The sequence below is a fragment of the Anomaloglossus baeobatrachus genome, chromosome 2, assembly GCF_048569485.1.
Source record: "Anomaloglossus baeobatrachus isolate aAnoBae1 chromosome 2, aAnoBae1.hap1, whole genome shotgun sequence".
NCBI classification, from domain to species: Eukaryota; Metazoa; Chordata; class Amphibia; order Anura; family Aromobatidae; genus Anomaloglossus; species Anomaloglossus baeobatrachus.
The window spans coordinates 81,102,333-81,117,891 of record NC_134354.1 but is presented as its reverse complement, the minus strand read 5'-3'; the positions used below and the strand labels follow the sequence as shown (position 1 = coordinate 81,117,891).

The window sequence follows — 15,559 nt, the reverse complement described above, 5'->3', positions numbered from 1 at the left end:
TTTTTTTTCTTGAGGGATGTTCCTATGACGTCACTATGTCTATATATTGTATGCACTGTCTAAACTGGACAGATTGGATGTTATTTCTTTTTCTGGTGGTCCTGATGAAGGGGGCAGATGCCCCAGAAACGCGTCGACCTGAATGACAATAAAGTGACACTGATCTGAACATCTTCTGAAGTGATCCATTGGCGCGGCATTGAACACCTCTCTCTTGTGCTCTCTGTTATCTACCATATTGGTGGCTGCAGCCCTGGATCGGTTGATATATGCGATTATAGTAGTTGTGGCTTCTCACAACTACATTTGGTGAGTAGTTTGACTCCCCTATCCCCACCCCTTACATATTGGGGTAAGACCCTATTGCGCTTGTTTTTCCACAGCTATCTTTTCTGTGATAGATCTTGGCGGAGGAAGACTTACGGGCCCGAGTCATAGTGGAGATGACTTCAGGAGGAATACCAGAAGCCGTCAAGATCCAGGACTCAAGAGCCACGCCGTCAGTTTGAGAGCCGCAGAATTCAGGCGGAAAAACGGACCTTGTGAGAGAAGGTCTGGACGGTCCGGGAGATGCCACGGCACCTCTACGGACAGATGGAGCAGGTCTGGGTACCAAGCTCGCCTGGGCCAGTCCGGAGCAATGAGGATGACTCAACGGCCCTCCATTCTGATCTTGCGCAGGACTCTGGGCAAGAGAGCTAGAGGGGGAAACACGTAGGACAGACGAAACTGGGACCAGTCTTGAACCAGAGTGTCCGCGGCGAATGCCTGAGGATCGTGAGAGCGAGCCACGTAAACAGGAACCTTGTTGTTGAGACGGGATGCCATTAGGTCCACGTCCGGAGTGCCCCATTTGCGGCAGATTGACTGAAACACTGCCGGGTGCAGGGACCACTCGCCACTGTCCACGGTTTGACGGCTGAGATAATCTGCCTCCCAGTTTTCCACGCCTGGTATGTGGACTGCGGATATGGTGGACTTGGAGTCCTCCGCCCATTGAAGGATGCGTTGTACCTCCAACATTGCCAGGCGGCTGCGAGTCCCGCCTTGGTGATTGATGTAGGCAACCGCTGTCGCGTTGTCTGACTGGACTCGGATGTGCCTGCCCGCCAACAGGTGGTGAAAAGCTAGGAGAGCCAGAAGCACGGCTCTGGTTTCCAGCACATTGATCGAAAGGGCTGACTCGGACGGAGTCCAAGTGCCCTGCGCTCTGTGGTGGAGACATACCGCTCCCCAGCCGGATAGACTGGCATCCGTGGTGAGAATCACCCAGGACGGGGCCAGGAAGGAGCGCCCCTGGGAAGAGAGAGGGGCCGAAGCCATCACTGAAGAGAGCTCCTGGTCTGTGGCGACAGAGCCACTAACCTGTGCAAGGAAGAAGGCCGCTTGTCCCAACAGCGGAGAATGTCCAGCTGCAACGGACGCAGATGGAATTGGGCAAAAGGGAACAGCCTCCATTGACGCCACCATTTGACCCAGCACCTGCATCAGGCGCCTGAGGGTATAACGGCGGGGCCTCAGCAGAGAGCGCACCGCCAGTTGGAGGGACTGCTGTTTGACTAAGGGCAACTTCACAAGTGCCGGCAAAGTCTCGAACTGCATCCCTAGGTACGTGAGACTCTTCGTCGGAGTCAGAGTGGATTTGGGAAGATTGACAAGCCACCCGAACTGGGCTAGAGTGGCGAGAGTGAGCGAGACACTCCGCTGACAGTCCGCGCTGGATGAAGCCTTGACTAGAAGGTCATCCAGGTAAGGAATCACTGCCAACCCCTGTAGGTGCAGGACCGCAATCACTGCTGCCATGACCTTGGTGAATACCCGAGGAGCTGTGGCCAACCCGAAGGGGAGAGCCACGAATTGGAAATGATCTTCTCCGATTGCAAAACGTAGCCAACGCTGGTGTGAAACTGCAATTGGCACATGCAGATAGACATCTCTGATGTCGATGGATGCCAGGAAATCCCCTTGGGTCATTGAAGCAATGACTGATCGCAGAGACTCCATGCGAAAGTGCCGCACCTGAACATGCTTGAGAAGCTTGAGATCCAGGATGGGCCGGAAGGAACCCTCCTTTTTGGGGACTAGGAAGAGATTTGAGTAGAAATCTCTGAACCGTTCCTGGGCGGGAACCGGTACAATTACTCCGTTGGCCTGCAAGGATGCCACAGCCTGTGAGAAGGCGGCGGCTTTGGAGCAGGGGGGAGTTGAGAGAAAAAATCTGTTTGGCGGGCTGGAAGAGAATTCTATCCTGTAGCCGTGGGAGATGATATCCCTCACCCACAGATCGGAGACGTGTTGAAACCACGCGTCGCCAAAGTGGGAGAGCCTGCCACCGACTAAGGACGTTGCTGGCGTGGACAGATAGTCGCGAGGAGGCTGCCTTAGCGGCAGCACCTCCTGCGGTCTTCTGTGGACGCGCTTTTGGGCGCCAGTTGGATTTCTGGTCCTTGGCTGAGTTAGTGGACGAGGCCGAGGGCTTAGAGGACGACCAGTTGGAGGAACGAAAGGAGCGAAACCTCGACTGATTCCTACCCTGGACAGGTTTCCTGGTTTTGGCTTGTGGCATGGAAGTAATCTTCCCGCCAGTAGCTTCCTTAATAATTTCATCCAGCTGTTCACCGAACAGCCGGGACCCAGCAAAGGGGAGCCCAGCAAGGTACTTCTTTGAAGAAGCATCTGCCTTCCACTCTCGAAGCCACAAGATCCTGCGGATAGCGAGGGAATTAGCCGAAGCCACCGCAGTGCGGTGAGAAGCCTCCAGCATGGCAGACATGGCATAGGATGAAAAAGCTGAAGCTTGGAAAGTTAAGGCAACCATTTCGGGCATAGATTCCCTGGCGAGGGAATGCATCCCCTCTAGAGAAGCAGAGATGGCTTTGAGAGCCCACACTGCTGCAAAAGTCGGGGAGAACGAGGCCCCCGCCGCTTCATATACGGATTTGGCCAGAAGGTCAATCTGGCAGTCAGTGGAATCCTTAAGGGAGGTGCCATCAGCCACCGACACAACGGTCCGGGCTGAGAGTCTAGACACCGGGGGGTCTACCTTTGGGGAATGAGCCCACTCCTTGACCACCTCAGGTGGAAAGGGAAAGCGGTCATCAGAACCACGCTTTGGGAAGCGTTTGTCAGGACAGGCCCTGGGCTTTGTCAGAGCGGCCTGAAAACTGGAGTGGTTAAAAGAACACACTCTTTGCTCTCTTAGGCGAGGTAAACTGGTGCTTTTCTGCCAGAGAGGGTTGCTCCTCTGATACTGGCGGATTGAGATCCAGTACAGAATTAATGGAAGCAATCAAATCACTAACATCTGAGTCACTTTCGGACAGATCAATGGGGTACATGGAGTTAACCTCCGAGCCCCCCGTAAAAGCATCCTCCTCATCCTGCGAGTCAGCTCCTGAATCAGAGCCGCGGGACGAGGAAGGAGAGGGAACCCTGCGTCTCTTCTCAGGAGGACGGGGTCTGGGACCAGATGATGAATCCTCTGTGAGCTCCGGTCCTGAGAGACCCCTAGCAGCAGAGGCACCCTGTGAAGGGGGCTGATGCATGTTCAGCAAAGTCCTGGACAGAAGTCCCATGGACTCAGCAAAAGACTGGGAGATAGACCTAGAAAGGGATTCTACCCAAGCCGGGGGTTCAGCCACAGGAGCCGGAGCAGCCTGAGAAGCCTGAGAGACCAATGGGGGTGAGACTCCAGGCTGTGGCACCGCCAGGTTAGAGCAGGCATCACAATGTGGGAATATGCTCGGTTCAGGCAGCAGGAGCTTACATGCAGTGCATACTGAATACAGCTTTGGAGCCTAGCTCCTCGTGTGAGACATGCTGCTGGAGTGGGGGCTCTGCAAGAGAATGAACCCCAGAGAGTATATACAGAGGTCCACAACCAGAGGTTGTGGCTTACCAGACCGCTGAAGCGGTTTGTGTGCCCTCCAGATCCCAAAGCCCGGACCTCCAAACACAGCACCCAGCAGGGATGCAGAGCGCAGACCGGCGTCTGAGTGAATCTGAGAGCGGGATATGGAGGGCCATAGAAACCTACAGGGGAGGAGACACGCACAGCAGTGGGGAGTGTCCCTCCCCTGTGCAGAACGGCTGCAGAACAGCTGCCGGGCGGAGCCGAGCCTGTCCCTCTGCATGAGTGACATGCGAGGGCAGTGAAACAGAAACTAGGCCTCCGGCGAAGCCGGGGCCTAAATTTGAGCGGCGAAGCCGACGAGCAGGCACCATCGGCGCGGTTCTCGTGCGACAGCTAGAGAACCCGCCGGCAATGTCAAAAAAAAAAAAAAAAAAAAAACAAAAAACACAACACAGCAAACACACTCTCCCCAAACAATAAAGCACAGGGACCCCCATACATAAACGTCTCAGGTACTTAGCTGCCGAGACGCAGGGCCAGGTCCCTGGGGATGAGTGCTCCGGTCCAGCAGGGTCCTGAAGGGCTGCGGATGGAGACCGGTCTCCTGCAAGGCATAGAGACCGTGCTGGCTACCACTTCAAGCCAGAGCCCATGAGGGATGGTGAAGGAGCGTGGCATGTAAGGCTCCAGCCTTGGAAATCAACCTTAACAACACCGCCACAGTGGGGTGAGAAGGGACATGCCGGGAGTCCAGACATGGACCCGCTTTTCTTCAAACTCTTTCCAAAAATCAAACAAATCAGATGAGAATGCATGTGTGGATGTATGCCTCCTGACACAAAGCGATAAACTGGCTGAGTCTGCTCATCAGGGGGTGTATAAGCTCAGAGGGAGGAGCTACACTTTTAAGTGTAGTACTGTGTGTGTCTTCCGGAGGCAGAAGCTAAACACCCATGGTCTGGGTCTCCCATAGGAACGATAAAGAAAAAATATTTTAACTTTTTTTCCTTCATTTTTTATTTGTACTTTACTTTTCAGCCCATTTACAGGACTTGAACTTACAATTGTTTCATCACTCATACTAGATGCTGCAATACTATTGTATTGTATTACTACTGTATTGAAGCAAATAGGATGACTGACGCTCTTCTTTGAAGCTCAGCCCAGCCCAAACAGGGGCTGCATAGGAAGACTTAATATGGCGGCCACGGGAGCGTTCAGCAGGCCCTTTGCTCTGATGTCAACCAAAGTTCTCTTTGCAATCACAAATTACTGGCAGTGGCACATAAATGGTTAACAGCAGCAATCAGAGCGGATACAGGTTACAGGTAGATGCAGAGTGTGTAACACAGCCAGCGTCTGCCACATATCCAGCAGGCTCAGCTCCTAAGTTTGCGTCATAAACCACTCATTAAAGGGATTATCTATTTATTAGAGATGAGCAATGTTCGAATCAAACCGTTCGCCAATTTCAAATTCGAGTGATTTTGGGAGGTGTTCGATTTGCTTCAAGTTCGACAGTTAGAGTTACCGTGCAATAACGGGTCGATCACCAAAAGCGTAGCTAGTTACTAGCTGGCTTTTCACTGTAATACTGTCAGTCACTGTTAATAATGATATTATCAATATTCAGCGTATAGTGTGCAGGGGTGGACGGGGTTTAGATCAGTGCTGCTGAGTGCTGTAAGAATTGCGATTGCCATTTTTTTTTTTCCCTAACCACGCGTACAGTGGGGCGGGCCAGGCTATCAGCCAATCACAGACACACACACAGCAAAGTGGATTTTTGCCAGACAAGCAAGGGCATGTGTCATTGGCTGTGCATGTCACATGTCCTTGCCCTATAAGACCCAGCCATTTTCCCCATCGCCGCCATTATCTCAGTGCTGTGGGTGGGTGACAGTCACTGCTCCCACTGCTGCTGAGTGCGCTATAGATATACAGTGCAATCTACACATTGGTTTAGGGATTAGGGACTACTTGTGATTTCAGCCCTTTTCAGGGCTACATTACAGCCGTTCATAACCATTTTTGCTAAGCAGGTCTGTGCCAGCGCTGTGCAAGCGTTTATCACAGCGTCTGGCTAAATCAGCTCAGAAAAATTCCTTGGGCATAGTTTTATTGTCAGGGATAGTAAGTCAGGGTTCCTCTGCTGACAAGAAAGCTATACCACCTCTGCATTGTACACCACGTCTCCATTTTTGCTACGCAATTTTATGTCCAATAGTGTCCAATTTGTTCACAAACAAAATGAGTGGCAAAAGGGCAGATGCTGGTGGAAAGCGGAACAGGCGTGTTGGAAAGGGAAAAAAAGTTTGTGTCCGTGGGGTAGGTGATAAAGCAACAGTAACATCTGCTGAAGAAAGGCCATCTTCCAGCAAAAGTAAGATGTCTACTAATTTTTGTGTACAATCTGATGTGCTCCCTTTGTTACGGAAACGACCATTGCTACCAAAAGTAGATGAGGACAAAAACAGCAGATGCTTGAATGGATCTCAAGTGCTCCATCAGGTGCCCTCTCCTCCACCTCTACTTCAACATCCCAAAGACTCCAGTATTCAGAGTTGACACTCCAATCACACTTGCTTTCTCCCAGCTCTCAAGTCTCCACCCACCCTGCAGAGTATGGGGTAACAGAGATGGGTGAGTCTGCAGAGCTGTTCAGTCACACTATAGCCTGGGAATCAGAGGTCTGCTCCAAAGCTACAGTGCGTCCAGACAAGGAAATGATCTGCAGTGATGCCCACAAGCTTGGTGACTCAGATTCAGGCCCAGATGAAGAAGGTTCTGAGCATAATGTAGACCCTCATTCCCAAACTGTAACACCTGCTGGTGGAGACAATGAGGAACATACTGATGACGATGAGACTCAGATACCTGATTGGAATGACAACTTAACTATTCAGTAAGGGCAGGAAGAGGTTGGCTCTGAGGATGAGGGGAGTGCAAACACACAGGGTGATGATGAGGTTGTAGATCCCACTTACTGTCAACCCACAGTCAGGCACTCGAGGAGGTCACCAGAGGTCACCAGAGGTGGTGGAGGAGGATGCGACTGACGACCTTGCGCCTTCATGGACACAGACTGAGTACTAGAAGCATGTCAAGAACTGCATCCTCAGCCACCACTCTGCCTCTGAGCACAAGTCAGGGTGGCTCTGCAGGTCGCATGGGCTATAAGCCTTGCCTAGCCTGGTCCTTTTTTGGCATCGCAAAGGATCTCCCAACTCATGTCATCTGTAAGATTTGTCGCCAATCTCTAAGTAGAGGCCAAAACCTCACTAGTTTCACTACTTCGTCCATGAACCGTCACATGGATATGAAGCATAAGTCACAGTGGGAAGCTCACTGTGCTACAATATGGCCTAGCGGAGCGGGCTAACCACAGTCTGCCCCTTCAAGTGCATCCGCGTGCTCTTCATCCTCTATGACTGTGGGGACAGCAGTCACACATGCTTTTCGATGCAGACCTTCCACCTCTTTATCCGCAACAGGCAGTTTGATTGGCAGGTCGTCAGTTGTTTTGGAAGTGGAAACAAGTGCTGGTATTGAGCTGTCTCAGACATCGAGAGCACACCTTTGGATGAAGGCAACATTATGTCTCCTCCTGCACTTTCCTCACAGACCAGCAGTTTTCCAGGGACACCCTACTCAACGCTGTCTCAGCACAGCAGCCAGATCTCTGTCCCTCAGATGTGGACAAGTAAATGACCATTTCCTCCTAGCCATGACAAAGCTAAGAGGTTGACTTTCACCATCTGCAAGCTGTTGGCTACAGAAATGCTGCCTTTCCACCTGGTGGACAGAGGATTTTCGAGACCTTATGTCCGTCGCAGTGCCCCGTACCAGATGCCCAGTCGCCACTACTTCTCCAAGAAAGGTGTGCCTGCGCTACACCAGCATGTCACACACAACATCACCGCTTCCTTGAGAAACTCTGTGTGTGACAGGGTGCATTTCACCACAGATGGAGAAGGGTCTGCTGTACAAGTCTTGCCGTCCCAACGAGTTGTGCGTCAATCCTCTGTATGTAGAAGTTCCTCAACTGCTTCTGCCTCTTCCACCTCGTCTGGGTCCTACACCTCCGCCCAAAGCCTGTCTGGTCAGGCCACCCGCATTGTAACTGCGCACAAGGAATCCCGCACACCTCCTTACTAGGCTGACAGCAGAGCTAAACGGCATCAGGCGGTCTTTACGTTGAAATGTCTGGGAAATGAGAATCACACAGCGGAGGAGTTGTAGTCAGCTCTGGAAACCGAGTTTCAGCAATGGTTGTCTCCACTCAACCTGCAGCCATCGAAGGCCGTGTGCGACAATGCTGCAAACCTGGGTGCGGCCCTTCGCCGGGGAAAGGTGACACACGTGCCTTGTATGGCTCACGTGTTGAACCTTGTTGTCCATCAATTTTTAACCCATTATCCCGGCCTAGATGGGCTTCTGCACAAGGCACGGTCACTATGTGCTCACTTCCACCGTTCACACGGCGCAGCTGAACGACTTTCATTGGTCCAGAAGTCTTTCGGCCTGCCGGTTCACCGCCTGAAATGCGATGTGTCAACACGCTGGTATTTGACTCTCCTCATGTTGCAGCACCGCCGAGCCCTGGTGCAATGCGTTATGACGTATAGCCTGGGCCAACGAGATGCAGAGGTGGGGCAGATCACGCTGATTCAGTGGTCTCAGGTCAAGCACCTATGCACCCTTCTGCACAGTTTCGACATGGCGATGAAGATGTTTAGCGCTGACAATGCCATTATCAGCATGACAATTCCAGTCATTTACATGCTGGAGCACACGCTAAACACTATTCGGAGTCAGGTGGTAGGACAAGAGGAAGGGGAGGAACTACAGGATGATTCATATGCGGAAGAGATACCAGCATCACCAATGCGGCAGGCATGGGACGGTGGGGGAGAGGGATTAACAAGGGCGCATGGTAGCACTCAAACTGTTGAGGAAGGTGCAGGAGAACATGAAAAAATGGAGGACGAACTGGTGATGGGCATGGAAGACTCAGCAGTTGAGGGAGACCTTGATCACATTTCTGTTGTTCAAGGTTGGGGGGAGAGGGCAGAGGAAGGAAGCATGATTCTCACATCGCCGCCACAAACTCAGCGTGCACTTGGTCCTCCTGGATGCGCAAGACACATGAGCGCCTTCTTGCTGCACTACCTCCAACATGACCCTCGGATTGTCAGAATTAGAAGTGATGATGACTACTGGCTTGCCACACTCTTAGATCCCAGGTACGAGACAATTTGGTCAAATAATTCCAGCCATAGAAAGGGACGCACGTATACAGGAGTATCAGCAGAAGCTGTTATGCAATCTTAGCTCGGCTTTTCCACTAAACACCAGTGGTGCAGAGAGTGAATCTCACAGTTGTAACTTGCCAACCATGGGACTGTCGAGTCATCATCAGTCAAACCGTACCAGTAGGACCGTATCTGGTGGTAACAGCAATTTTATGGAATCGTTTCATTAATTTTTTAGACCCCCCTTTGCAAGTCCACAAGACACAAGAAGTCTGACACAGTCAACGGCTGCAGAGGATGATACAGGAGTATCTCCAAATGAACATCGATGCCATGACTTTGCACCTGGAGCCTTGCTCCTTTTGGGCTTCAAATCTAGAAAAATGGCCAGAGCTCTCCACTTCCGCCTTGGAGATTTTGTCGTGTCCAGCTGCCAGCGTTGTCTCTGAACGTGTCTTCAGTGCTGCTGGGTGTGTGCTGTCAGATAAGCGCACGCGTCTGTCCAGTGACAATGTGGACAGACTGACGTTCATCAAAATGAACAAGTCATAGATCCACCAGGAATTTACTACCACTGTGTCATCCTGGGGAGAGTAAATGCTTGTGGATTTTAATTTGTGCTTCATGCAAATCAACATGTCAAGTTTGCAACTAGGGCACAAGTGCTGCCACTGATGGGGTGTCTGTGGTTCAATTTTTGGAAGAAAGGGAGACTCTGGAAGGAGTCCCCATGCTGGGTTTTACATGATTTTAGAAGGGCATGACATGCCTCTGTGTCTCCTCCTCCTTTTACTCGTCCGGCTCTTTTGTTTTCGCATGAGTATATGTCCTTGTCACTTTCCATGTGTTTGTGGTGTCTCGGGAGTTGTTTGTCACCTTTTGGACACCTTAGAAGGTGTTTTCTGTGTGTTTGTGTTTGCCTGCCATTGTTTTTAATGAGGGTCGAATGTCTGCCGAACCGAACTCGAACACTAAGGGGGGGTGGCTCATCTCTACTATTTTTATCATGTCCACATGCGATACCATAATGGTCTGTAAGTTATAGGTCCCACCTCTAGGACTGGCGCGTATCACAAGACTGAGGCCACATTTGTGTATATACAGCATGAAGTGACACTCACGATTTGACATAAGCACTTGTTGTCGTTCACCAATTTTTCCAGTGAAAGAAACTCTATGATGTCGGCTTCTGCCATCGCACCCTCCTGATCCTGCTTATTTGCCAATCTGTAGGGTTAAGAAGAAAAAAAAAAAAGTGCTTGGTGAATTATATTCCAGAAATGCGTATTTTCACAATAAAAGACCCAATAAATAACTCAAAACTATGACTATAGAGTATATGGTGTCAGTAAATTCAGGGAAAAAAAAAAAAAAAAAAAAACAGAACAATACGAAAAGGTGAAGAATGAAGAAATCCACATTTCTTTGTTGCAGGCCAGATTTTAATGTAATGACCTTGTTTTCATATGAGAGTGCGGTGCTTATCCTCCGGTGCTTACAGTCACATCTGACCACACCGCTTCTGTTATAGCTCTCCAGCATCAATCCGGATGATTTATTAGCGCTACAAGTCTGTGCTGTTGTATTTTCTGTATTTTCACCACTAGAGGGAGCACAGGAGCGGTGCGCAGGCGAAGTACGTGTAGTTAGCGGCTCAGCTCTCGCTCATGGCGGCTGCAGGTAGCGAGCTTTATGTAGCCATTAAATATAATGGACGTTAGAATATACAGCGTTCAGACTATTAATAAGGGGCCTCTCCAGGACTTTGATATATTTATTTTATAGTCATCAATATGGAGTTGCCCCTGAGCCCCACCATCCATCAGGTTATTGCAGGGCCTATGGTGTTCCATTGTTTAGCAGACACAGCGCTGTATATTCTGTAGTGGTTGTGCCTGAGATTGCAGTTCAGTCACATTCACTTGAATAGGACTGAGCTGCATTACCAGATGAAGCCACTAGAGCGCTGGGCCAGGTAAAAAACACAAGAGGGCCTGCTGGTTAAGGCACCACTGACCTCTCAGTCCCTTAGAGGGTGGCAGAGGTCGGTCCTCACCAATCTGACAGTGACAAGTTATCCGTTTATTTTCAGAAGTGGACATCACATGAATAGAGATGGGCGAACCCGCAACTATCACACTGCTTCCGGGTCCGATCATTAACTCTCATGTATATGCACTGCTTCCCCCGCCCACCCTCTGTGATAGCATCTGTGATTGGTTGCAGTCAGACTGCTGGCGTCTGATTGGTAGCGGAGTGTAAAAATAAATAAATAATTGGAAAAATGACACAGGGTCCCCCGTCTATTGATACTCCGCACAGATAAAGCAGACTTCGACAGGCTGCAGCCTCCAGCTATGTGCGTTATCTTGGCCATGTATTAAAACAACAGGCACCCCGTATGGCTTTTTTTTTTTAATTATTTAAATGAATAATTGTAAAAAAATAGTATGCGATCCCCCCTCCCCTTCCCCCCCTCCCAATTTTGATACCCAGCCAAGATAAAGTAGACAGCTGGGAGTTGGCATTCCATGGTTATTAGGCCTCCCCCCAGCCAAAAAATGGCAGCCTGCAACCGTCCTGGAATTGTAGCATCCATTAGATGCAACAATTCCGGAACTTTACCTGGCCAATCTCAATTGCCCTGGTACAGCAGCAATAAGGGTAATATAATGGGTTAATGACAGCCATAATTTGTAAAAAAAAAAAAAAAAAATAAAATTCTTTTTTTCTGTGTGTTGGATTTATTTCTTATTACTTACAGGGTTAATAATGAGGGGGGGGGGGGGGGTCTCATTGAATCCTCCCCATTACCAACTTCGGGCTTGATGACAGCATGCAACCAATCACAGATGTTGTCACAGAGAATGGGTGTGGTAGAATCCACACCTTTTTTTTGCCGCGGATTTACCGCGAAATTGCCGCGGATTTTTTTTTTTTTCCCCATTCTATAGCCAAAATCCGCACCAAAATCCACAACAATAATTGACATGCTGCAGATTTTTCCAGATCAAAATCCGTGGCAAATCCGCTGTGGAAAAATCCGCAGCATGGACACAGCATTTCCAAAATGCCATTGAAATGGCTTGGAAGTGCCGCTGCTGCAGATTTTCGGAAAATCCGCGGCTTTTCCGCGAGAAATCCGCGGCAAAATCCGCGCATTTTCCGCAGCGTGGGCACATAGCCCAACGCTCCTGTTTTAATCTCTATTTTGCTTCCTTTCACCTTTTTTTGTTGTTTTATCTGGGTAGCCAAACCCAAACAGTAACACTGACTTCCCTGAGAAGTCAGTGTTTGAGGTCCATGCACGGACCGAAATTTTACAGTTGGGGGTTCACCTATTACAATACATGAACACTTATAAAATGAGCCGCAGTCTTGTTTCTCCAGTAGGCAGTGTCACAACCCTGGTCTCTGGTTACTTGGATAGCTGTGGCCTGTTCCTCATCATGGGTAATGTGTACATACGTGGGCTTACCGTGTATTCATGGCACACACCAGGCACACAGGCATCATGTGCAGACGGCACAGTGTGACAAAGCAATGTTTGTTTTCTCACTCCGTGTGTGTTCATGATGGAGAATGACACTGTCCTCATTCCTGAGCCTTCATTCATACAGTGACCAGCCCGGTCACCTCACACACACTCAGCCCAGAAACCACAGCACAGACATCAATGCTCAAAAACAGCAGGTACAGTAATGTAAGGAGGATGTGAGAGCAGCACGCATGTCATTTACCCCTATATACCAGCCTGCCTACAGCGGATCCGCACAATGTCACAGGAGAGGGCAGGACACAGGTAATGCCACCAAACGCCTGATAACAAATACAAAGCTGCCCCCAGGTCCAGGGCGGCCTCTGTCCACAGCACTGATAGCACCGACACATACCATGGCAGCTCAAAACAATATTCAACCTCAATCATGATAAATCTATGACAGGACGCCCTCACATCACATCACATGCTATAAACATAGCACACCTCTAGCACGGAGTCTGCATTACTAGCACAATGATTACATAGAGCCGTGCAGAGGCCGCACAGGAGGGCAGCACACAGATCAGAGGGGGCTGCGGGATGAACGGCGCGGAGTGTGGGGGACAGCAGCCCCATTAGATCAGTGACAGCCCCCACTACCAGACATGCACAGCGTCCCCCTATAACACCGCAAAATATGGAGAGAAAGAATCACTGCCGCACTCTGTCTCCCTCCTCTCATAAAATACCAAAGTGTACAGAAAAAAACATGGAAAAAAACCCAAACATTTGCTCTCCTGCTCCTGACAAGTGCGGCCTTGTCTTAAGGACACAGAGTGGATCCTCATCATCATCATCTACGTCAATGTCCTAAGAAATGTTCCTGGGACAAGGCTGAAGCACAGAGAGGCAGTGTAGATATGGGGACACGGCGTCTGTAGGATCGCACAGCGATAGCGGGCCAAGAGCGCTGCTCTGGTAACACGCATCTGCTGTCCGCGTATGTCTGCGTGTGTACAGGTGTATAGCAGGGGGTATATATGTACACAGTATTTGTATTGCTTTACATGTGTGTGTACATGTTTCCATATGCATCAGACTTCATATATATATATATATATATATATATATATATATATATATATATATATATATATATATATATATATATATATATATATATATATATATATGTACATGTGCGGTTTGATTTTTTTTTTTATAAAACTGGTGGCAAGGTGGCTCAGTGGTTAGCACTGTTGCTCACAGTGGCTCAGTTGTTAGCACTGTTGCTTATGGCGGCTCAGTGGTTAGCACTGTTGCTCAGAGTAGTTCAGAGATTAGCATTGTTGCTCACAGTGACTCAATGGTTAACACTGTTGCTCATGATGGCTCAGTGGTTAACACTGTTGCTCATGATGGCTCAGTGACTATCACTGTTGCTTTGCAGCGCTGGGGTCCTGGGTTCAAATCCCATCAAGGACAACATCTGCAAGGAGCCTATATGTTCTCCTCACGTATAGGTGATTTTTTCCTCCCACACTGCACAGACATACTGATAGGAAATGAGAATTGTGATCCCCGATGGGGGCAGTGATGGTGATGTTTGTAAAGTGCAGTGGAAATTAATAGCGCTATATAAGGCCCCCTTCATACATCAGTATAAAATGTGTGTGGCACAGTGAATTCTGACCAGTGTTAATTTGTATCACCCCCGTGTGTCATCTGTGTTTTTCCGGTAAGGATGCTGAAAATGAAATTACAAAGCTTCTCCTGTACTTTCAACATTAGCCACATACAGCACAGGGACGCCGCACCGACCGCACAGGGACGCCGCACCGACCGCACAGGGACGCCGCACAGGGACGCCGCACCGACCGCCCAGGGACGCCACACCGACCGCCCAGGGACGCCACACCGACCGCCCAGGGACGCCGCACCGACCGCACAGGGACGCCGCACCGACCACACAGGGACGCCGCACCGACCGCCCAGGGACGCCGCACCGACCGCCCAGGGACGCCGCACCGACCGCCCAGGGACGCCGCACCGACCGCCCAGGGACGCCGCACCGACCGCCCAGGGACGCCGCACCGACCGCCCAGGGACGCCCCACCGACCGCACAGGGACGCCCCACCGACCGCCCAGGGACGCCGCACCGACCGCCCAGGGACGCCGCACCGACCGCCCAGGGACGCCGCACCGACCGCCCAGGGACGCCCCACCGACCGCACAGGGACGCCCCACCGACCGCACAGGGACGCCCCACCGACCGCACAGGGACGCCCCACCGACCGCACAGGGACGCCGCACCGACCGCACAGGGACGCCGCACCGACCGCACAGGGACGCCGCACCGACCGCACAGGGACGCCGCACCGACCGCACAGGGACGCCGCACCGACCGCACAGGGACGCCGCACCGACCGCACAGGGACGCCCCACCGACCGCACAGGGACGCCACACCGACCGCACAGGGACGCCACACCGACCGCACAGGGACGCCACACCGACCGCACAGGGACGCCACACCGACCGCACAGGGACGCCACACCGACCGCACAGGGACGCCACACCGACCGCACAGGGACGCCACACCGACCGCACAGGGACGCCACACCGACCGCACAGGGACGCCACACCGACCGCACAGGGACGCCACACCGACCGCACAGGGACGCTACACCGATGTGGCATCTAAGAAAAAAAAAATGGATGCCACACGTACCAGAAACACGGCCATGTGAAGGGTAACAATTATTAGTACACCCCCATATCGCACCTACTTCAGATGTGAATTTCCATGCGGTTAATAGCATCTGAGCCAACTCGGGGCACAAACACTGCCTCTGTTCTCATCCTAACCTATAACTGTCCATGCACAAACCAGCACAACCGGTCTGCTGTATCTGCTGCTCCGGAGACATGGCCGGGAACCATTACAGACAAGTGCAAAAAAAGTGAGACG

The 15,559-nt window shown here is 51.0% G+C and overlaps 1 protein-coding gene across 2 annotated transcripts in view; it reads right to left on the bottom strand.

The window, feature by feature from the left end:
• ARL13B (ARF like GTPase 13B) overlaps window positions 1–15,559 on the bottom strand; it is a 140,810-nt gene that overhangs the window by 64,639 nt on the left and 60,612 nt on the right. For both annotated transcript variants that reach the window (XM_075335121.1, XM_075335122.1), the window contains exon 5: window positions 10,230–10,335. In XM_075335121.1, the coding sequence (XP_075191236.1) occupies window positions 10,230–10,335 (106 nt within the window). The remainder of the gene's footprint in view (window positions 1–10,229; window positions 10,336–15,559) is intronic.